This window comes from Bos taurus, chromosome 26 (genome assembly GCF_002263795.3).
Source record: "Bos taurus isolate L1 Dominette 01449 registration number 42190680 breed Hereford chromosome 26, ARS-UCD2.0, whole genome shotgun sequence".
NCBI classification, from domain to species: domain Eukaryota; kingdom Metazoa; phylum Chordata; class Mammalia; order Artiodactyla; family Bovidae; genus Bos; species Bos taurus.
Window position 1 is genome coordinate 19,297,857 of NC_037353.1, and position 23,280 is coordinate 19,321,136.

At 38.8% G+C, this 23,280-nt stretch overlaps 1 protein-coding gene across 8 annotated transcripts in view; it reads left to right on the plus strand.

Annotated features, from left to right (window-relative positions):
- The window catches only part of R3HCC1L (R3H domain and coiled-coil containing 1 like), a 71,829-nt gene that overhangs the window by 36,482 nt on the left and 12,067 nt on the right, over positions 1-23,280 (plus strand). For 7 of the 8 annotated variants that reach the window (XM_005225658.5, XM_024986108.2, XM_059882009.1 and 4 more), the window contains 3 exons: positions 1,493-3,315; positions 17,656-17,831; positions 23,026-23,096. In XM_005225658.5, coding sequence (XP_005225715.2) covers positions 1,507-3,315; positions 17,656-17,831; positions 23,026-23,096 — 2,056 coding nt within the window. In that variant the 5' untranslated portion in view covers positions 1,493-1,506. The remainder of the gene's footprint in view (positions 1-1,492; positions 3,316-17,655; positions 17,832-23,025; positions 23,097-23,280) is intronic. The other variant, XM_015460709.3, reaches the window with a different exon arrangement.

Consider the following 23,280-nt stretch of genomic DNA (forward strand, 5'->3'; position numbering starts at 1 on the left):
TTGTTTAAAATGTTGAACTTTAAAAGGTATCAGTAATACAGTTCTCCATTAAATAGCCCTCTCTGAATTTACTTCTGTCTTACCATTACTTTTTGCTATGAGTCTACCTACCAGTTCTTAGTCACCCGTATTTCACTGTCTTACAGTCCATCATGATGTGTTTGTCAGATGCTTGGCTCAACTGAGACTGGGTTACCACACTATGTCTCTGGTGTCCTCTCCAGTGAAATATACTTCAGTACTTCTGTTTTTGAAAAGTAGGCATTTTCAAAAGATCCTGGCATGGTTAAATGTTGAAGTCACATTCTTCCACAAATGGAAAGATAGAAAATCCATGGAGAATGATGAGCTAGATAGTTAAGACATTAGAAGAGAAAAGGGACAGGTGGGTCACTGGGCTAAAAAAGAAAATAGCCTGAGCCATGAAAGTGGAGCTTATTCAGTGAGGAAGTATTCTGATTGGGTGAAATGGTAGGGATCTCTAATAGAGTCAACAGGATTTGTTAGTCTTTCCCTCCTATTACCTTTTTCCTTTGAAAGGTATGTGGTAAAATATTAACATGGTGCTTCTAAGAATCCGCCTGCAATGCAGGAGACCTGGGTTCAATCCCTGGGTTGGGAAGATCCCCTGGAGAAGGAAAAGGCTACCTATTCCAGTAGATTGGCCTGCAGAATTCCATGGACTGTACAGTCCATGGGGTTGCAAAAGAGCTGGATGCAACTGAGTGACTTTCACTTTCACTTTTCTGAGTGTGTATGGGTGTTTCTTTGCTATGTGTAGGATCTTCTTATTCTCTTTGCTCTGGACAAACTAGTACATACTTCAGAGTGTTATTTTGAGGATTAAAAGAATAACTCACTGTGAAATTGTCTAGTACATTCCTCTGTATTTTGTAGATAGTAGATAAAGTTATATTTAACCTTTGTTAAATTTTTCCGCTTGTTAAATTCCATTGGCCAGCCATAGTAGAGCTTGTCAAGGAGTTAACCACTAGGTTGTCTCATCATATTCCTTGACCTCCACCTTCCTTTATTGTACCCAGACCGATTTATTTGCTACTGGAAGGAAGAAAAATATATAGTAGGTCACTTGGTTAAATAGTGTTAATAGAATGATGACTTTCTCTTTCCCACAACCTATTTCTTTCCTAAAAATCATAGTTTACAAGCAGCATCTAGAAAACAGTCTGATTAGTTGTCTCATTTTCTAGCCCACATTCAGGCTACTCTTATTCATATGTTACTCTTAAAATCAGCAAGATAGAGGAAAGAGGCTATAAAGATAAAATCCATGGGTTCCTGAGTTATTTTGGAATTTACTTTCCTTAGTTGCTCACCTGATTGCATTAATTAGTTTATGGCAGGTTTTACTCTCTTTGAACTTGAGAATTTCTATAGGATGGATTAGTAGGCCCTGTCTTTAAAATCTCTCGGTTCAATACATTGTAATTAGTTTTTGGTAATTGAATCATTTTGTCTTTTTCTCTTTCAGATTGAGGTGGTGCCATGCAGCAAGAAGCAGAGAGATGCAGAGTTCGAGCCAGGAGGCCTGACATGGCACTTTATGTACCCAAAGCTCGAAGGGGTATAGTACTCCTCAAATCAGGTGATGAGGGAAGAAGCTGTGGTCCACCTAACTCCGTGGCGAAAGGAGAACAAAGGGAAGATTCTCTCTCCCAAAAGGAGATCTTTCGAGACAAATGCGAGACTCCAAGACTAAGTATTAATTCTGATAAAAAGGAGCACAATCGTAGAGAAGGAAAGAAATCTTCAACAAAATTTAAAAAAGATACATGCCTTCAAGAAAGAAAGAAAGATAGGGTTTGTACTAAGAGGGCAACTGCAGAATCCAAAGAAGTATTGTCCCAAGGACATCAGCAAAGAGTCTTGAACACTGGGGTTGTACCTAGCATACCTTTACAAAGACATTTTAAACCAAAGAAGGTAGAGTGTTTGGAGGTTGAAACCAGAGATGTGGTAGGACACGATGGGTTGCTTCTGTCTCAGTCTTGTTCAGAAATCAGTAAGGCTTGGGTTCCAAACAAGCCATCCACAAACGTGGAAATCTCTGATATCAAGAGAAATGAACTAAATGGGGAAATATTTGAAGATACAAATTTGGAAAACAGAATGGAAACTGATGCCAAGATTATGAAGATACTGTCCCAGTTTCCTGGAGATTTTAATTCTGTGGTGAAACCTGAGAGTGTGATCTCACCAGTAAAACAAAACTCTGATTCTGGAATTGTACAACGAGGCATGCAAACCTTAGGTGGAATGCTGAAGCACAGCAATGGTGCCATCACTACTGATTCTGTTCCTGGAAGTTCAGATGGTATCATTGGTCAGACTCACATAGACTTGGATGCTGAGAATGTTGGTGATACAGCCAACAGGACAGATTCCGTCTCTAGTCAGAAAGGTATGGATTCCATTCCTGAGACTGTGGGTCACCTCTCTCATCAAATGACTATGAGCAGCAAATTAGAGAGCGCAAATGACATTTCTGATCCAACAACGATTAGAGAGTGTGAGGAGAATGACAACACTGCCGATGAGTTATGTGTAAAGCACGAATCTTCTGACACAGCTGCCCTTGCTCATGAAACATGTACAGATAATGAGTCCGAGAGTGTATGTGACATTACCAGTAAGACATGTACAATGGACATTACACATACCATATCTGATCAGATAACTGTAGGCAGCCCTTGTGTAGTTGAAGTTAGAGTAGCTGATGAGGCGTGTAGCAACACAGGGAGTTTCTCAGACTGTTTAGAAATGAATGCAGATACAGCCCTTCTTCATGCAGCTAAAAGTCGGAATGACACTGAAAATTTCAGTGACCTGACTGCTTGCTCAGATGTCTATGCTGAGAGTATTTCATCTAGTTTCACAGAGTCAACAGGAAAGTTGATAGAGAGCTTGTCAGATTGTGCTTCCTCCTTACCTATAAAGAAGATAACTGGTAGTAATTGTAACACTTTTTTGGACTCTGAACCCAGTATGTTAAATGGGACAAACGTGTTTTCAGATGGTGCCTTGGGCAGTGATCTTGATGGTACTGGTGATATAACAGAGGCATTGCATGAACTTAAGACTGCTGAAGAGTTCAAAACAAAAGAAGATGGCGACTCAGAGAATGTGGAATTTGGTGTATCCTTTCCTGATATAGAATCAGTATCTAAGGAAACATCCGTGGAGCCTAAAGCAACAGATATATCTCACACAGAAAGAAGTGCTACTACTGAGGAGAGCTGGGAGTCTATGTTCAATGACGATGGTGAGTGCCTGGACCCGCGTCTTCTACAAGAGGTATGTTTTAGTAGAAATTGCTTGCCACTTAGGTAGTTTATCAATTCGTAGAACCTAGGATTTGGAGAATACTTTTAGCAGACATTTTTGTACAGTCACACATTCACTCATATTACATCCAGTGTAACAAACTAATAGGATTGTAGATTGCAGAAAGAATGTCTGACCTTTAAGAAACAAAACGTCTCCTGGTAAACTATATCTCTAATAGTGGAATCCTGAGAGAGCTTACTGAATAGATTAAAGATGAGTTTAATGGCTTCTGGCTAACTGTTGAGAAAATACATAGGGAAACTTGTTTGAAAAGGCTTTTCTGTGTTGACAAGATGTATTTTACACCAGCCTATTTGAAGAGAAGAATAATTTATTATTCATACTTATTTTATTCTTCCAACAGATGTTGGAATGTTGTTAGACACTGTAGAGGGAAGGAAGGGTGTGATAAAGGAATGTATGGTGGTTTTTTTTAATAAGTTTGTGCTGAGTTAAAGAGTAAGTGATTGTTGAATATATCGCAAAGAGTCGGACACGACTGAGCGACTGAACTGAACTGAACTGAGGTAGAGTTCATAAATGCAAAATGTTGGATTTGAAGGCATTTTAGAAATTATTTAGTTCAGTCTTTTCATTTTCTTGATTTAGACATTCCCTCTCTATCCAGCATTTAAATTCCTTACCATGAATAAGAATCGTTGGTTTTGAATAGTAGAATCATTTCCCCTTTTATTCCTTATAGTGAGTTCATATTACCTTTGCCCAGAAGGGGAAAAAAATCATTTCCCTATAAAATCTCCAGTTTTATACATGGGAAAATTGAAGGTTAATGGTTGTATTTTTAAGAAAGGAAGATTCAGGATTTCAGTCTACTGTCTTAATCCTGTATTTATGTTCTTTCTACCAGACCACTTCCTCAAGTATAAGATAGTTTTGTATGAGTGACTCCACAGAGTGTTTTAAATGCTAAGTGATGAGTCTGTTGTTTCCGATAGTTGAACCAGAAGTACAGAAAAATGTTTACAAGCCCGTATAAAAGAGACACGTGAAACTGAAGAGGGCAACCCATTGGACAGAATTGAGTTTCCAATATCAAGCACTTCCTCCTTGCTCTTGGGAGGTGTTTGCATACACATTTGTACCAATTAATACTTGTTATTGTGAAGTCAGGAAACAGTAGATCTTAAACATTTCTTAGAAAGAATATAGAGCAGAAAGGAATCTACATATTAATGTTCACGAACCCTTTGAAATTGCATGCAAAATTTTGTACGTGAGTGCAGTCTTTGATAACTTTCATCAGATTCTCCAAGGTGATCATTTCCAAAGTATGGTCCCTGGACCAGCAGCATAAGCATCACTAGGGAACTTACTAGACATGCAAACTCTGTAGCGAGATCACATGCACATCAAGTGAGAACCACTGCTCACAGGCAACACGCAAGCTTAAATTATACCAAGATGTGAGTGTGGTAACATAAGCGGGCCGTCAGCTCATAATGAAAAAGAAAAACACTGGTCAGGCAGAGATTTTAGACCCAAATCAGGTTAAAATATACTAATAATATGGTGAGTTAGGTGATTATAGAGAAGTTATTAAGGACCCAAGCATTGGGAGAAGGCCTTAGTCTTGGGAAGGAAGCAGTGTTCTTAGTTGGCAAAGGGACTGCTTAAGGAGGTGAGAGACCACAGGTGTGCGTAGGTGAGAACAAAACAAAGCTTCTTGTAAAAGGAGGGCATAGAACACAGACCCTGTTTATACATGGTAGGACTCCATAAATATTTACTGAATGAATGTGAGTCAGTAGGGCAGAGTTGTCTCTGCCTTTCTGGGTAGCCTCCAGGAGCTTTCAGACATCACAGCTGCTTGAACTTTGATTCTGTGTGGTAGCTTAGGGCTATGGCTTCTGTGTTGGGAGGAGGGAGGTTCAGGTGTGCAACTCTGGTGTTAGATCTTAACACTGTTCAGGTGAGAAAGAATTTAGGCAGCCAAGTCTCTAGAGGGGCATAGTAATATTGCCAAAGAAAACACTGGCTTGAACTAAAGTTGGGAACAGCTGGAAATCAGAGCTGGTGGTGTTTTAAGCTGAAGATAGCCAGTGCCTGGGCATTGTGTTTGGGTATCTTTTGAGGTGCTTGGTAACATTTGGGATCTCTGTTGAGGCACGAAGATAGATGAGAGCAGGAAAGAAGTTGGATTGAGAGTGCAAGTAGTGGATCCAACTCCCAGCTGTTGTCTCCTGTGCTTTGCGTTTTAAAACGTGTAATAATGATAATGTTATTAAAAGATGTCACAAAGCCAAGAAAATTAATAGCCTTTTGGTGACTATTACTCCTAATTTATTATTTACATTGTTCCAAATGTACTTTATTAAAGTAAGTGTCTGCTTACCTTGAAAACTTTCCAACCAAAGATTTTTGGCTCTTTTCCCACCTGGCCTGTTTTCTTTGATGACAATGGCTAGCCATAGAGGTGTGCCTAATACTTCTGGTAGGCAGGGAAGTATGCTCTGAAGCAGGGTGTGGTCATCATTGGCATGTAAAGCAATTTCCTGACCTTTTGAACTTCTAAATCTGCCTGAGTCATTAGCTCCCAGAACTTCAGCCCTTGATGAGTCTCTAAAGATTACATGATCTCCTAAAGCCATGGTATGGGATACCCAGAAATTGAGATTTTTAACTGATAAAGAAAAGGATATTGGCATGACTTCTTTTAACCTTTAAGATCTTGGTACCAGAACATAGGAATTATTGTCTAGATAAAACTTCCTTTTCTGCCTCCAGTATCAATCAGCAGACTTATTAGTAGGAGGGTTAGTGAGATGTCAGCTGCATAACATTGATATTGCTAGATGCTGGCACCTGGTCCCTTCACTGGCCATTTCTGGTTTGAGGTATGTTTTTAGATAGGGGTAAATATTTAGGTAGGAGTATTCTTTTGTTACATACAGTTACTAACAATGTATAACCATGGAAAAGAGAAAAGGAACGCCATTCATTTCCAAATCATCTTTCTGTGTGTGCCTACTCATGTTCATACTTCATCAGTGGTACCTTTCCATCTAGTTGTTCCAGTCATGCTGGGAAGATGAGGGAATCCAGAGATGTCTCCCTATTTTCTCAGTCTTCCTCTTGACTGTAAGTTTAATCTACTACAGTGTTTTCACTGTCCAGTGGGTTTGGATAGCATCTTCCCAAGAATGCCAGCATCGGTTTGCCATATTAACCTTTCTGTACTGTCTGAATAGGATCCAGGTCCCTGTTGGTTCAGTGTATTGACTTGGTCCCGGCCAATATTTATGTGCCACATATTACTGTTCATTAGAGGCAACTAGAGCTCTCACATTTGTCCTCTGGCACTGGATCAGTAAGTATTCATCTGACATGCCTATTATTGTAGCTTTCTTTTTTATTTCCTTTTGTTCTTCTTTTCTGTATTCTTACTCACTTTCACCCTTTCTTCTCTCTTACTATGCCTTAATCCAAGGCGATAGCCATGGCTTTCTCTCACTGATGATTATCAGTTATACTGAAATGTTGCTGATGCCTATTCTAGAGAAATCTTTAGATGGCACCTTGAATGCCATTCTGCCTATTCTGTTGTACATTTTATGAGGTCAAAGTTTGTATTTCTAGTCTTGGTTTCTTGATAAGGTCATTGGAGGCATAGCCCTAGATATATTATATAATTTTATTTGCAGGTGGAGAACACCACTGAAGACATTAGCTACTTTTAATGTGTAAAATGTTAAAAAGTTTAAAAGTCTAAATTTATCCTTCTACTGTTGTAAAGGATTTATGCCTAAAGCAGTATAGAAAAGGGATGGAAGCCATAACTTATGCTGTATATTATACATTGTAGTTTTATTATCTTTTTAGGGAACTCTTTTTGGATGTGTTTGGACTTTAGGTCATGAGAAATTTTACAAAATGTTTGAAAATACTTTAAAAATAGTGTTATTTCCCTGTTTGCCAAATACGGGAAGTTAAATGGATAAAACATTTTAATTCTAGCTTTTGATTTGTTCACATTGCTGTGGACCAACATGAAAAATTCTTGGCTGTTACTCTCAGTTTTCCGTGGTAATGGAATACCAGCGATAGAATCAAATCCAGATAATCCAAAGATGTTATTTTTTGTATATAGCTTAAGCCTGTTCTTCAGCCAAATCCCAAATCTTTTAATTTGTCAAAGTTTATAGTAAATAATAAATTGTAAATTTTATTTTCTTCAGTAGAAAGTGAGTTAATAAGCAGTTAATTAGCTACAGGGTAAGAGTAGAAGAGAAAAATAGAAACAAAGGGCTTGAATAACGTAACCTAAATAATAAGAATTGACTGCATGGTTTAATTCTGTGAATAATTATGAAAATAGATATAGTGACATTGAAGCAACTGCAGTAATGTTATACCATCAACTCCTGGTCAAGTCTCTGTTGTCCATGTCCCTGTAATCTCCTGATATGCCCAATATTTAAATTTGTTACAGCTGCAACTATAGTTTAAAGTGGTGTATTATGTTTAATTGTGATTACAGGTATCTACAGAAATTTTTTTTCCCCTACCTTCTAGTATCAGAGGCAGTATTACAATATAGGCCTTGAAAAATAAGATCTAGGAACTGGAACTTTCACCTAAGAGAACTGTATGTGTCTTTTTTTTTTTTTTTTAAGTGGAATGTTAGCATTGAAAGGGACCTGTAACATAATATTTTATGTTTACCTCTTGCTTTATAGGTAAGGCAGCTAAGCCCCAGAAAGGTTATTACTGACCTAGCTAAGGTTACTGCCAGAGTTGGTCCAGTCTCCTGATTTTCTAACTCTGGGCTCTTTCCATGACAGTCAGCCTTTGCCTCTACCTAAAAGTCTCAGCCAGTCAACAGACACTGTACAGCTATTCTGTGCCCAGCTCGGATACTGGTGATGTGAGCTGTGAAAGAGAAGGATAACAATGTTAAGGAGTTTATAGTCTTGTAGAGCTGATGAGACTTTCAGAAATGTCTGGAAAAAATATTCTATTTGATTAAATTGAAAATGCTATTGATTGTGAAATATATCATTATTTTATGTATCACTAAGAAAGAAATCACAGTGCTTAACCCTTTGGAATTTTATTTTATATCTATCAAAAAAGCTTCTTTAGGCTTAATTATTAATAGAGGGTGTACCATGTGGTGCAGTAATAAAGAATCTGCCTCCTAATGCATGAGATGCAAGTTCGATCGCTGGATCGGGAAGATCCCTTGGAGTAGGAAATGGCAATCCACTCCAGTATTCTTGCCTGGGAAATCCCATGAACAAAGGAACCTGGCGGGCTACAGCTCATAGGGTTACAAAGAGTCAGATATGACTGAGCACAGCATAGTAGCACACAGACTTAGACATAAATTTTTATCATGTATTGTATCTTATAGATATGTGAAATATCTTGTAGGTGAAATGTAGGTGAAATAAATTGGTTAGTTTCCTAAAACTTTGTGTTATAGCCCAACTCTTTCTAATAATTTCTTGACTTAGTCATTGATATTGATGCCTTTCCATCCTCTTCATTTTCTGTGCCGACAAGAATCAATGATACAGCATTTCTTATAAGAATACATAAAAAAAGCAAAAATCATTGTTGCTGGATTCTTAAGCCATCTTTGCATTTACATAGAAGTATTCTTACATTGAGATTTTCTTCCACACGGCTGGACCTGTGTGGAATGCCTGCAGATTTTGGTACTGGTGCTTTTGGGTCTCATGCATATGCAGGCAAGCAGTGACAACATGTATGATTAAGATGCATACTGATATTGGAGATGTTAAAATGTGCATCCTAGAATTGATGAAATATGATATATATCCAGCTTCTAAGTGTAATGATACAGTAGTATAAAGAGTGGAGAAACCATCAAAATGGGGTCAATGGGAACAGCTTCAAGAGGAGATAAAGACTGAAGCTGGGTCTTAGAAGAAGAAGGATCAGAAGCAGATAAGGCATTCCAGGCTGTGGGAGCAGCTTATAAAAAAATATGGCATGTTCCCAGATTTAGGTCCTCAGTTTGTCACTATCAGAAATTTAGATCTATTTAGAAATGTTGTTGTTGCCTTCCTTTTATAATTTGTTGAATTGTTTGCATGATTTATATAACCAGAACATTTAAAGTTTATTGGTAAAGGGAAGGAAAAAAAGTATCATTTTATCCCAAATTTAAAAATGCCATCCAAAATCATTTAAAAAATATATGTTGCATAAATCAAATTCTTATTGATGAGGGCTCCATGTAAAATCAGTCTCGATAAGCAGGCATTTGGACAAAGTAATTAATTTGAGGCATGTGCCTCGAGTATTCATTCCACAAGTATTTTTTGAATGCCTAGTTTGTGCAAGTTAATGTGTGCTGTGGAAGTATATAGAGGTGAATATGACATATCCCTTGTAGTTGTATTATAGAATCAGAATATTGATGAGGAAGCTGAAACTCCAGCTTTACTCCCTGTATTAATTTGTTAAGGCTGCCAGAGCACAGAACCCTAGACTGGCTGTGACAAGTTCAGTTCAGTTGCTTAGTCATGTCCGACTCTTTGAGACCCCATGAACAGCAGTAACCAGGTCTCCCTGTCCATCACCAATTCCTGGAGTCTACTCAAATCCATGTCCATTGTGTTGGTGATGCCATCCAACCATCTCATCCTCTATTGTCCCCTTCTCCTCCTGCCCTCAATCTTTCCCAGTGTCAGGGTCTTTTCAAATGAGTCAGCTTTTTGCATCAGGTGGCCAAAGGACTGGAGTTTCAGCTTCAACATCAGTCCCTCCAATGAACACCCAGGATTGATCTCCCTTAGCATGGACTGGTTGGCTCTCCTTGAAGTTCAAGGGACTCGAAAGAGTCTTCTCCAACACCACAGTTCAAAAGCATCAGTTCTTCAGCACTCAGCTTTCTTTATAGTCCAACTCTCACATCCATACATGACTACTAGAAAAACCATAGCCTTGACTAGACGGACCTTTGTTGACAAAGTAATGTCTCTGCTTTTGAATATGCTGTCTAGGTTGGTCATAACTTTGCTTCCAAGGAGCAAGCGTCTTTTAATTTCATGGCTGCAATCACCATCTGCAGTGATTTTGGAGCCCAGAAAAATAAAGTCAGCCTCCGTTTCCACTATTTCCCCATTTATTTCCCATGAAGTGATGGGACTGGATGCCATGATCTTAGTTTTCTGAATGTTGAGCTTTAAGCCAACTTTTTCACTTTCTTCTTTCACTTTCATCAAGAGGCTTTTGAGTTCCTCTTCACTTTCTGCCATAAGGGTGGTGTCATCTGCATATCTGAGGTTATTGATATTTCTCCCAGCAGTCTTGATTCCAGCTTGTGCTTCCTCCAGCCCAGCATTTCTCATGATGTACTCTGCATATAAGTTAAATAAGCAGGGTGACAATATGCAGCCTTGACGTACTCCTTTTCCTATTTGGAACCAGTCTGTTGGTCCATGTCCAGTGCTAACTGTTGCTTCCTGACCTGTATACAGGTTTCTCAAGAGGCAGGTCAGGTGATCTGGTATTCCCATCTCTTTCAGAATTTTCCACAGTTTATTGTGATCCACACAGTCAAGGGCTTTGGCATAGTCAATAAAGCAAAAATAGATGTTTTTCTGGAACTCTCTTGCCTTTTCCATGATCCAGCGGATGTTGGCAATTTGACCTCTGGTTCCTCTGCCTTTTCTAAAACCAGCTTGAGCATCTGGAAATTCACGGTTCACGTATTGCTGAAGCCTGGCTTGGAGAATTTTGAGCATTACTTTACTAGCGTGTGAGATGAGTGCAATTATGCAATAGTTTGAGCATTCTTTGAGATTGCCTTTCTTTGGGATTGAAATGAAAACGGACCTTTTCCAGTCCTGTGGCCACTGCTGAGTTTTCCAAATTTGCCGACATATTGAGTGCAGCACTTTCACAGTATCATCTTTTAGAATTTGCAATAGCTCAACTGGAATTCCATCACCTCCACTAGCTTTGTTCGTAGTGATGCTTCCTAAAACCCACCTGACTTCACATTCCAGGATGTCTGGCTTGAGGTAAGTGGGAGTGATCATACCTTTGTGATTATCTGGGTCGTGAAGATCTTTTTTGTGCAGTTCTTCTGTGTATTCTTGCCACCTCTTCTTAATATCTTCTGCTTCTATTAGGTCCATACCATTTCTGTCCTTTATTGAGGCCATCTTTGCATGAAATGTTCCCTTGGTATCTTGATTTTCTTGAAGAGATCTCTAGTCTTTCCTATTCTATTGTTTTCCTCTGTTTCTTTGCATTGATTGCTAAGGAAGGCTCTCTTATCTCTCCTTGCTATTCTTTGGAACTCTGCATTCAGATGCTTATATCTTTCCTTTTCTCCTTTGCTTTTCACTTCTCTTCTTTTCACAGCTATTTGTAAGGCCTCCTCAGACAGCCATTTTGCTTTTTTGCATTTCTTTTTCTTGGGGAAGGTCTCCTGTACGATGTCACGAACCTCCGTCCATAGTTCATCAGGCACTCTGTCTATCAGATCTAGTCCCTTAAATCTATTTCTCACTTCCACTGTATAGTCATAAGTGATTTGATTTAGGTCATACCTGAATAGTGTTTTCCCCACTTTCTTCAATTTAAGTCTGAATTTGACAATAAGGAGTTCATGATCTGAGCCACCATCCATTCCCAGTCTTGTTTTTGCTGACTGTGTAGAACTTCTCCATCTTTGGCTGCAAAGAATATAATCAATCTGATTTCGCTGTTGACCATCTGGTGATGTCCATGTGTAGAGTCTTCTCCTGTGTTGTTGGTAGAGGGTATTTGCTATGACCAGTGCGTTCTCTTGGCAGAACTCTGTTAACCTTTGCCCTGCTTCATTCTGTACTCCAAGGCCAAATTTTCCTGTTACTCCAGGTGTTTCTTGACTTCCTACTTTTGCATTCCAGTCCCCTATAATGAAAAGGACATCTTTTTGGGGTGTTCTAACAGGTCTTGTAGGTCTTCATAGAACCGTTCAACTTCATCTTCTTTAGCGCTACTGGTTGGGGCATAGGCTTGGATTACCGTGATATTGAATGGTTTGCCTTGGAAACAAACAGAGATCATTCTGTCATTTTTGAGATTGCATCCAAGTACTGCATTTTGGACTCTTCTGTTTACTATGATGGCTACTCCATTTCTTCTAAGGGATTCCTGCCCACAGTAGTAGATACAGTGGTCATCTGAGTTAAATTCACCCATGCTAGTCCATCTTAGTTTGCTGATTCCTAGCATGTCGATGTTCACTCTTGCCATCTCCTGTTTGACCACTTCCAATTTGCCTTGATTCATGGACTTAACATTCCAGATTCCTATGCAATATTGCTCTTTACACCAATAGACAACTAGCCAATCTGATCACACAGACCACAGCCTTGTCTAACTCAGTGAAACTAAGCCATGCCGTGTGGGGCCACCCAAGATGGATGGGTCATAGTGGAGAGGTCTGACAGAATGTGGTCCACTGGAGAAGGGAATGGCAAACCACTTCAGTATTCTTGCCTCGAGAACCCCATGAACAGTATGAAAAGGCAAAAAGATACGACATTGAGAGATGAACTCCCCAGGTCAGTAGGTGCCCAATATGCTACTGGAGATAGGTGGAGAAATAACTCCAGAAAGAATGAAGGAATGGAGCCTGTGACAGAGTACCATAGAAATTTGTTCTCTCACAATTCTAGAGGCTAGAAGTCTAAGATCAAGGTGTCAGCATGGGTTGGATTCTTCTGAGGCCTCTCCTTGGTTTGTAAATGGCTGTGTTTACATGATCTTCCATCTGTGTCCAAATTTCCTTTTATAAGGACATCACTCAGATTAGGATCTACCTTATTTTAACTTAATACCATTTTAAAGACATGATCTCTAAATACAGTTATAGTCTGATATTAGGATTTATGATTTTAACTCATGAATTTTGGGAGAACACAGTGAAGCCCATAGCACTCTCTGAAGTCCTCACATTATTCACCGTGGCCACACCAAACTGTTTAGTGAATGCTAACGCTCCTTGCATGCCTTTGCACACTTCTGTCTATGATACTTTTCTCTGTATAATTTCTTTACTTGGGTAGTGAACAAGAGTAAGTAAAGTTCATTCTCCTCTACCCACTGGTAATACCTTCTTTATTACATATTAACATTCTTTGTCCAGTTTCTTTCTCTAATGTGATGTTAAACATACATTAAATGTTTGTTGGATAGGTGGTTAGGTAGTGAGGTTAAAGCTAGAGGAAGAGAGAGGTCTAATTAATATTAGGTGTTATGCAGTGAGTACTATAAAAGTAGTGCAGAGGGTGGGACTTCCCTGATGGTCTAGTGATTAAGGGGGCACAGGTTCAGTCCCTGGTTGGGAAGCTAAGATCCCACATGCTGCATGGCACAGCAAAAAAAAAAAGTGTAGATGAGGTAAATGCTATAGAAGTATAGAGGAAGAGTCAGATTATTCATGTGATCAAAAATAATGTGATCAAATCCACAGGCAGAAAGAAGCAACATGTGTTTAGGCATATTGTTGTTCAGTCGCTCAGTCATGTCCAATTCTTTGCAACCCCATGGACTGCAGCACGCCAGGCTTCCTTGTCCTTTACCATCTCCTGGAGCTTGCTCAAACTCATGTCTGTTGAGTCAGTGATGCCATCCAGCCATCTCATCCTCTGTCGTCCCCTTCTCCTGCCTTCAGTCTTTCCCAGCATCAGGGTCTTTTCCAGTGAGTCAGTTCTTCACATCAGGTGGCCAAAATATTGGAGCTTTAGCTTTAGCATCAGTCCTTCCAGTGAACATTCAGGGTTGATTTCCTTTAGGGTTGACTGTTTGATCTTGCAGTCCAAGGGACTCTTAAGAGTCTTCTCCAACACCACAATTCAAAAGCATCAATTCTTTGGCACTTAGCCTTCTTTATGGTCCAACTCTTACATCCACACATGACTACTTTAAAAACAATAGCTTTGACGATAGGACCTTTGTTGGCAAAGCAGTGTCTCTGCTCTTTAGTATGCCATCTAGGTTTCTCATGTCTTTTCTTCCAAGGAGCAGGCGTCTTTTACTTTCATGGCTGCAGTCACCATCTGCAGTGATTTTGGAGCCCAAGAAAATAAAGTCTGTCACTGTTTCCAGTGTTTCCCATCTCTTTGCCATGAAGTGATGGGACCAGATGCCATATCTTCGTTTTTTGAATGTTGAGTTTGAAGCCAGCCTTTTTACTCTCCTCTTTCAGTTTTTCAAGAGTCTCTTTAGTTCCTCTTTGCTTTCTGCCATAAGGGTGGTGTCATCTGCGTATCTCAGGTTATTGATATTTCTCCCAGCAGTCTTGATTCTGGCTTGTGCTTCATTCAGCCTGGCATTTCACATGATGTACTCTGCATATCAGTTAAATAAGCAGGGTGACAATACACAGCCTTGACATACTTCTTTCCCAATTTTGAACCAGTTTGTTGTTCCATGGGTGGTTCTAACTGTTGCTCCTTGACCTGTATCCAGGTTTCTCAGGAGGTAGGTAAGGTGGTCTGGTATTCCCAGTCTCTTTCAGAATTTTCCACAGTTTGTTGTGATCCACACAGTCAAAAGCTTTAGTGTAGTCAATGAAGCAGAAATAGATGTTTTTCTGGAATTCTCTTGCTTTTTCTATGATCCAGAGGATGTTGGCAATTTGATCTCTGGTTCCTCTGCCTTTTTTAAATCCAGCTTGAACATCTGGAAGTTCTTAGTTCACATACTGTTGAAGTGTAGCTTGGAAAATTTTGAGCATTACTTTGCTAGCGTGTGAAATGAGTGCAGTTGTGCACTCATAGGCATAGTATTTATGCCTGTGTAGGAAGGCAATGGCACCCCACTCCAGTGTTCTTGCCTGGAGAATCCCATGGACGGAGGAGCCTGGTAGGCTGCAGGCTGCAGTCCATGGGGTTGCTAAGAGTCGGACACGACTGAGCGACTTCACTTTCACACATTGGAGAAGGAAATGGCAACCCACTCCAGTATTCTTGCCTGGAGAATCCCAGGGATGGGGGAGCCTGATGGGCTGCCTCTATGGGGTTGCACAGTGTCAGACACGACTGAAGTGACTTAGCAGCAGCAGCAGCAGCAGCAGCAGGCATAGTATTACTTTTTGGTTGGAATGTAGCATATTTTAAGGGATGACATGACATAAAGCTAGAAAGGTTTTATATATATATGTGTGTGTGTGTATATATATATGTGTGTGTGTGTATATATATGTGTGTGTGTATATATATAATGTGTGTGTGTGTGTGTATATACACACACACACACACACTATTACTGATGTTTTCAATTACCACAAACTAGTGTCTTAGCACAGATTTATTGCCTTACAGTTCTTATGGTCAGAATTCCAAAATGGGTCTCACTGGACTAAAATTAGGATATTGGTAGGATTGTGTCCTTTCTTGAGACTAGAGTAGAATCCGTTTTCTTGCCCTTTTCAGCTTCTCTTAGATACTTCTGTCCTCCTTCCTTGGCTTGTGGCCCACTTCTGTCTGCCAACTGATCCTCAAAATCATATGGAAATGCAAGGGACTCAAAACAGCCAAAATGATTTTGAAAATGATCAAAGTAGAAAGACTGAAGCCTCCTAATTTCAGAACTTATGAAACAGTGGTAATCAAGACAGTGTGGCGTTAGCATAAGGATGGTCTTGCAAGTAATTGCAGGCTCCCCTCCTTTCTGGAGCCCCCTTTCTGGGGCTCTGAGTTATTCTAAACTGTCAACTCTAGGCTTTTAAGAACTTGTTAAACATTTAGCTGGTATCTTCTTGCCCACTTGTTTGGTGGCCACTTCTTCTCATGATCTGCCAGAGGGAAAAAAGTTTAGGTATTCTCTCTCTCTAGGGGGGACATGTCATCATGTGGACTTCAGTTTCCTTGCATACTCAGTCAGCTCTATGCTAAACTCAAGAAAAGCTATGATATATATAATCGCTTGGTCTTTCCTCATTGTTATGGTGTGAGGGATATTCTTTTCCTGCTTTGTGTATCCTAAACAGGGTGGAAATAACATGGTACTTGGCCTATAATAGATTCAGGCAAGAATACTGGAGTGGGTTGCCATGCCCTCCTCTAGGAGATCTTCCCAACCCAGGGATCAAACCCAGGTCTCCTGCATTGTAGGCAGATTCTTTGCTGTCTGAGCCACCAGGGAAGCTCAATAGATTCAACACCTCATTAAAATTTGTTGAAATTGGGTTGAATTCATACGTAGATGCTAAGTAGTGTGCTAAATACTTACTGCATCATCTCATTTAGTCTGCACCCTTACTTGTAAGGTGTTGGTGCTATTATTATATCCTTTTTTAAGATGTAAAACTGAAGCTTAGTGGAGAAAAGGAACTAGAGACACAGCAATAGATAAACATTTTCATCGATTTTTACCTAAATCACCTTTTTCCTTTCCTGCGTCCCAAATAAAATTCTTAAATCCATTTTTCACTTCTCTGAGGAAAGGAGATGCATCCTTGGCATTGCAGATTCTTACTTTCTCATTTGATGGGAAAGGAGGTACAGTGTGAAAGAAGGAGTGCTTGAAGGTCTCTGGTTGGACTTTTGATTAACAGAACACACTTTTGAGCCTGAAGGTTCTGGGTGTTGAGTACTAGTGTCTAGGTGAATGACAAAATGACTGTCATGGCTACTTTGCTGTCACTTTTTATTTTTCCCTTTCCGTTCTCCTGCTTCCAGTGTGAAATAGTTAACAGCATTCAGTTTTTAATCATAGAGTAAAATTTTAAGTGTTCTTCATTACTGTTACTTTCTTTATTAACCTGTGTGGGAATTCCTTTAGGTAGCTCTAAGGCTGGGGAGCTTTAATTACCTGTGCCACTTAACGTTTGTCATAACAAATTTCTTTGTAAGCTACCATCAACAATAGGTAGACTAGCAAAGTGTTTTCATTCTTCAACATTTTGTTTTGTTTTTGCTCACTTTCAGAAAGGAAACTAGGGGTCTGATCAATAAGCTCAAATAAAACAAATGTTATTAATTCATCTCTTGAACTATTTTCTGCAGTTCAGTTTCTAAGATGTGTTGTTTGTAACTCACTGCATTGATCATTCTACATTTTCTCACACCTTGTTGATAGATGCAAGCTAAGTTTCATTCATTGCTTGTCTTTTCTGGAATTTCAGCACTTTTTCAAGTATTCCACCTGTATAATATAAACTGGGTGATATTACTGTGTTTGGAACAGAGACAAATGGTAAAGGTTAAGGAATAGGAACATGGAGATAAAAGGGAGAATTGTTTATATATGGGAGGATATTTTATGCTCTGGCTTGGTATAACAGTCACATGTATGCTTCCTCCTCTCTAGTTATCAGGGAATATGAAGAACAGAGAAAGTATCCAAGAACCTAGATTTGATTATTACAACCATGAAGTTCCTGATATTGACCTCAGTGATTGTGAGTTCCCACATGTCATTGAAATTTATGACTTCCCCCAAGAATTTCGTACTGAAGATCTCCTACGGATTTTCTGCACTTACCAGTAAGTATTTGCAATTGATTGGGGATGTTAGGGAAGGTGGGATGAAATTTTCTTAAAATGTCCTTTAAAAATCACCTCTTTTGCTTTCCTATTCCCTGTCATTTACTTTAGCATCAAGTTTGTTTATTGTGTTTTCCAAGCCCATTGGAAATCTGTATCAAACCACTCTTCTTTCTAAGTTCCTTTAAAAAATGCTAAAGTCTTCCTAGATCCCAATTTAGCATTTAAGAAGAATATCATCAATAATGACTTTGAAGTCTGTCTCCACGGTACATTTAGTCCATTTATATTTATTGTAATTATTGATATATTTGGATGTATTGCCTGCCATCTTTTTTTGTGTGTTTACTTGTCCCATCTTTTTCTCTTCTATCTTGCCTTCTTTTGGATTGATGAGGTATTTTTTTCTCACTCCATATTTTTGGGGAATGATACTGTTTCTGTTATTTGGTAGTTACTTTAGAAATTATAAAATGCATGCTTAATTTACCAGTGACTAAGGTTAATGCTTTTACACTGTTCCCAAACACTTAAGGGTTTTAAACTCCATTCCCCAATTCCATTCCAGTGTCTCCCTAACCTCCAACTAATACACTATTGAGATTTACTAGTTTGAGTTTTTTTGATTTAGTTTTTTTCTTTTTAAACTCCATTTGATGTTGCATTTTTTTTATATAGTCATCATTCAGATTCATCTGCTTTCTGTATTCTTTTTGTGTCTCATATCTTTCATTTGAAATCTTTTTCCTCCTGCATGGAACAGGTTCTTTAGAATTTAATTAATAACAGTCTGCTGGTAACACACTCAGTTGGATTTTGTTGTCATTGTCGCTGTTGTTTCTTAATGGCTTTATTTCAACTTCATTCTTGAAAGACATTTTTGCTGGGTATAGAATCCTAGGTTGACAATTATTTTTCTCAGCAACTTGAAGATTTTATTCTGCTTTCTCATGGCTTTCTTAGGGTAGGATGAGAAGCCCACTGAAAGTCTGACTATTGCTTCTGAGTGTAATCTGTCTTTTCTCTTTGGGTGCTCTTAATGTTTTCTGTCTTTGGTATTGTACATTTTCAGCATGATGTGACTTTGTGTTTCTTTTGTTATCATTATTGAGATTATTTGGGCTTCCTAAATATTTTTCATTGGTTTTAGAGAACACTAGACATTATTTCTTCAGATGTTGCCTCTGTACTAGTCTCTTTTATATTCTCTATGATGCTGCCAGTTGAAAGTGGATTAGACCTAACTTAATCCTCATGTTATCTCTATCATATTTTCCATTTCTTTGTCTACTTTATATGCTGAGTAATTTCTTTAGTTCTAATCTCTTCAACTTTGGTTAATTTGCTTTTAAATTTATCCATTGAATTTTTAAATTTCATTTTATGTTTCTTATTTTTCAAAGTTCTCTAATTTTCAAATCTGCATTTTTCCCCTCTATTTTCAAGATTAAAAAAATTTCTTTATAAGTATAGTGAACATAGACCTTTTATAGTCTATGTCTAGTTATTCCTTTACATGAAGTCCTTTTAATTCTGTTCTTAACAAATTCTCACTCATAGTGCCTTGGTTTTTTTTGGAGGTTTATTTATTTATTTATTTTAACTGTAAAGCTGGCCATTTCCTTTGGAATTTTATTTATGAGAATTGAGGTCTGCAATAAAAGAAGAGACTATCTTCTGAGAAGATACGTGTTTTCTTCTGCCAGGCACCAAGGGTCCTAACAGTCCAAAAGGCTGTAAATTAAATTATTTATTTGAGGTTATTCTGACCACTGAGATAAAGTAGAGAATGATAAAATGTGATTGTTACATCTCAACCAGCTTATTTTAACAGTACATATGCATGGCCGCTTACTTGCCACTCTTCAGTGTGGCGGTGGTTCAGGCGCTCAGCTGTGGCTGAGACGTCCATTTACTTGCCAGTCTTTGGCGTGGTTGTTGTTTGGTTATCAGTTGTGGCTGACTCTCTGCAACCCCACGGACTACAGCACACCAGACTTCCCTGTCCTTCACTGTCTCCTGGAGTTTGCTCAAACTCGTGTCCATTGAGTTTAATGTGGTGCCAAGGCCTTTTTTTGTTGTTTTTAAATTACTAGTCTGTTGATAGAAGAGTTCTTAATGTCACCCTGATATCACCTACAACTTCCAGCAACAACTAATATCCATTCAAAGTCACCTGAGTGCAAATTCCTTATAGATAAAAATGTTTTCTGTCTTTTAAAATATATATATTTTTTGGCTACACCACATAGCTTGCAGGGTCTGAGTGCAGGGCCTTAGTTCCTTGACCAGGGATTGAACCCAGGTGACAGCAGTGAAAGTGCTGAGTCCTTATCCACTGGACCACCAGGGAATTCCCCATCCCCTCGCCCTTTTTTTAAAAAACTGTTTTGCCCAAACATAATTGATGATAGTTTTTTGGGTTTTTTAGTGACTTTATCTTTCTCAAGTCTTTCAAAGCTTTAAGTTTTTATAGACACAACTCTTATGTTTCATACTCATAGTTCATTGTTTTAATTTTATTTAATAAATTAAATTATGTAGTAAACATAAATTAAAACTGATGTAAATGGGTTTGAGAATAGTTGCACTACCTTTTATATATGTATATACTTCATACATATGTGGAGTCAGAAGTATATCTCTGTATCTTTAGCTTATAAGGAAACATAAGCTTTGGGAATAAAAGAAATAATCCCAAAAGTAAGTTATTAAGAAAAACATTTTTCAGGATCTTCAAGAAAGTCATTACCAAGAAGGGATTAATGCTTTAATGCTGTAATCCTGCAGTTAACAATAAACCAGGTCTATTGTCTGATATACAGATTTAAACTTAAAATTCAGTTCATGTACATCTTGAATTAGGGTATAGCTCCCAACTTTTCCTTTAGGGTCAGATGGTATTTTCCTGCCATGCTGCTGCTGCTAAGTCGCTTCAGTCATGTCCGACTCTGTGCGATCCCGTAGACGGCAGCCCACCAGGCTCCCCCATCCCTGGGATTCTTCAGGCAAGAACACTGGAGTGAGTTGCCATTTCCTTCTCCAGTGCATGAAAGTGAAAAGTGAAAGTGAAGTCACTCAGTCGTGCCCGACTCTTAGTGACCCCATGGACTGGAGCCTACTAGGCTCCTCCATCCATGGGATTTTCCAGGCAAGAGTACTGGAGTGGGGTGCCATTGCCTTCTCCAATTTTCCTGCCATCATTGTACATAAATAGTAACAATAGGTAAATGAATGAGTGTGACTGTATTCCTTGAAATTCTGTGTACAAAAACAAGAACCCCGTTTTTCTGTAAAGTTCTAGAACAGGCAAAACTAGCAGCTAGGTACCTCACTTATCAGTTATGTAACTAAAAGAAAGGAGTAGTGACTGGGTCCTGGAGGACAGTTAACAGTCTGCCATAGATCTTACTCTAAACACGTAGTCTGGGTCAGTCAGTCTAATTCATTACAGTTATGATAAGACCCAGTATCAGGTCTGTACCAGGTGAAGTGCATAGTAGATTTTAAAAAGCAGTTGGTGAGATTAAATCCAAAATTAGAACTACCTGAAGTTGTCACTAATAATGATGATTTTTAAAACCAAGGATTAATTTTCTTGATGTCTGGAATTTTCTGAACATTAGTTAACTGTTAAGAACTATTAACTTCCTTTTGCTCTGCTGCTGCTGCTGCTAAGTCGCTTCAGTCATGTCCGACTCTGTGCAACCCCATAGACGGCAGCCCACCAGGCTCCCCCGTCCTGGGATTCTCCAGGCAGGAACACTGGAGTGGGTTGCCATTTCCTTCTCCAATGCATGAAAGTGAAAAGTGAAAGTGAAGTCGCTCAGTTGTGTCCGACTCTTAGTGACCCCATGGACTGGAGCCTACCAGGCTCCTCCGTCCATGGGATTTTCCAGGCAAGAGTACGGGAGTAGGGTGCCATTGCCTTCTCCGTCCTTTTGCTCTATTTCTTCCTAATTTTACCTGCAAGACCATTTTTTCTATTAAACCCAAAAATATTTTCAAAAGGGGAGAAGCATTTTAAAGGGTTATAAAATTCTGAAGTCTAAAAGGTTCTCTAGAGCCCATCTAAGTTTTTTACCATCTTTTGTCAACTATTGTATAACATAGACTTCTACTGTGGAACTTTCTCATAGTCTTCAACTCCTGTGGTCATTTTATACCATGGTTGAGCTTAGTTTTACATCAGGAAATTGTCTAACTAACCTTCAAAGCCTCTTTATTCCTTTTTCCTTCAAAGGAAATTTTTTCTTGACTAGTTGTTAAAAGGAAAAGATACTTTAGCAGTTGTCTTTTTTTTTGTTCTTTATAGTGCTTTATTTAAGAAAAAAAGAAAAGGTCATGGTGCAAAAGCCTGTGAGTCAAACACCAGAGTCAACTTCATATTTTAATCACGTCTTCATTAATATTAATCATCTTCCTGATGAATATTGTTATTAATAAAAAATAATGGGCACCATTGATTTATTAAATGTCCACTAAATGCTCAACATCGTGCCCTTTGCCTTGTCATGGATTATCTCATTTCCATTTTCACAGCAACTCTGTTAGGAAGGAATTCAACCCATTTTTTACAGATGAGCAAACCTGGTTTACAGAGAGATTAAACCAGCCCATGGCCTCAAGGTGGCAGAACCTGAATTTTACTTTCTTACTTCCCTTCTACAACTGGGAAGAAAGAATAGGTCAGCCTCCCTGATTATAGGTGTCTCTTTTTTTCTCTTATTTGATTGATTTTGTTTTGAATGACCCATCTCCCTGTCCCTCTCTGTCTCTTGTCTCTGCCCTTGAGCCTACATTTACATTAAATCCCAGTGACCTTCCCTGCCTACCTCCTCCTCCTCTGGTTCTTGTTTTCTTCTTATGCTTCCTTTCTCCAGTCCCCTAAAAACATCTCTTGTAAATAGTGTGATAAATACTTTACCTCCCCAGGGAACATGTGTGGGTTAATTAGTTGATGTCTATAAAGTGGCTGACAAGGTAAAATCCGCCCAGGTAGTTCGTTATGATGGGTGATTGCTTTTAATGGCTTCTGCTCTCCAGGCCGCTCTGTGTGTCATTATCCCCACTCCCCCCATGCACTTGTTGAGTGTTTCTCTCATCATGGAATGCCTTACAAGATACTATTTGAAAGATGTTTTTTAAAAGTAAGTTTTATTTTAAGGAATAAAATTCTTTTATTTTGTTGCAGAAAGAAAGGATTTGATATTAAATGGGTGGACGATACACATGCCCTAGGAGTATTCTCCAGTCCGATTACAGGTATTCACCCAGTGGATTTCACTGTGTTTATTGTCCATTTTCTTCTGCTTCTTTTCCTTATTTGCTTTCTGTTCCAGCCACCTGGCATTTTATTCCGTCACTATAGATAAATGACAGGTAGAGGTTTTTGAGGCAAGTTACTTTGGTACCCATGTGCTCCCCCCCTCCCTTTTTACCCTAATCC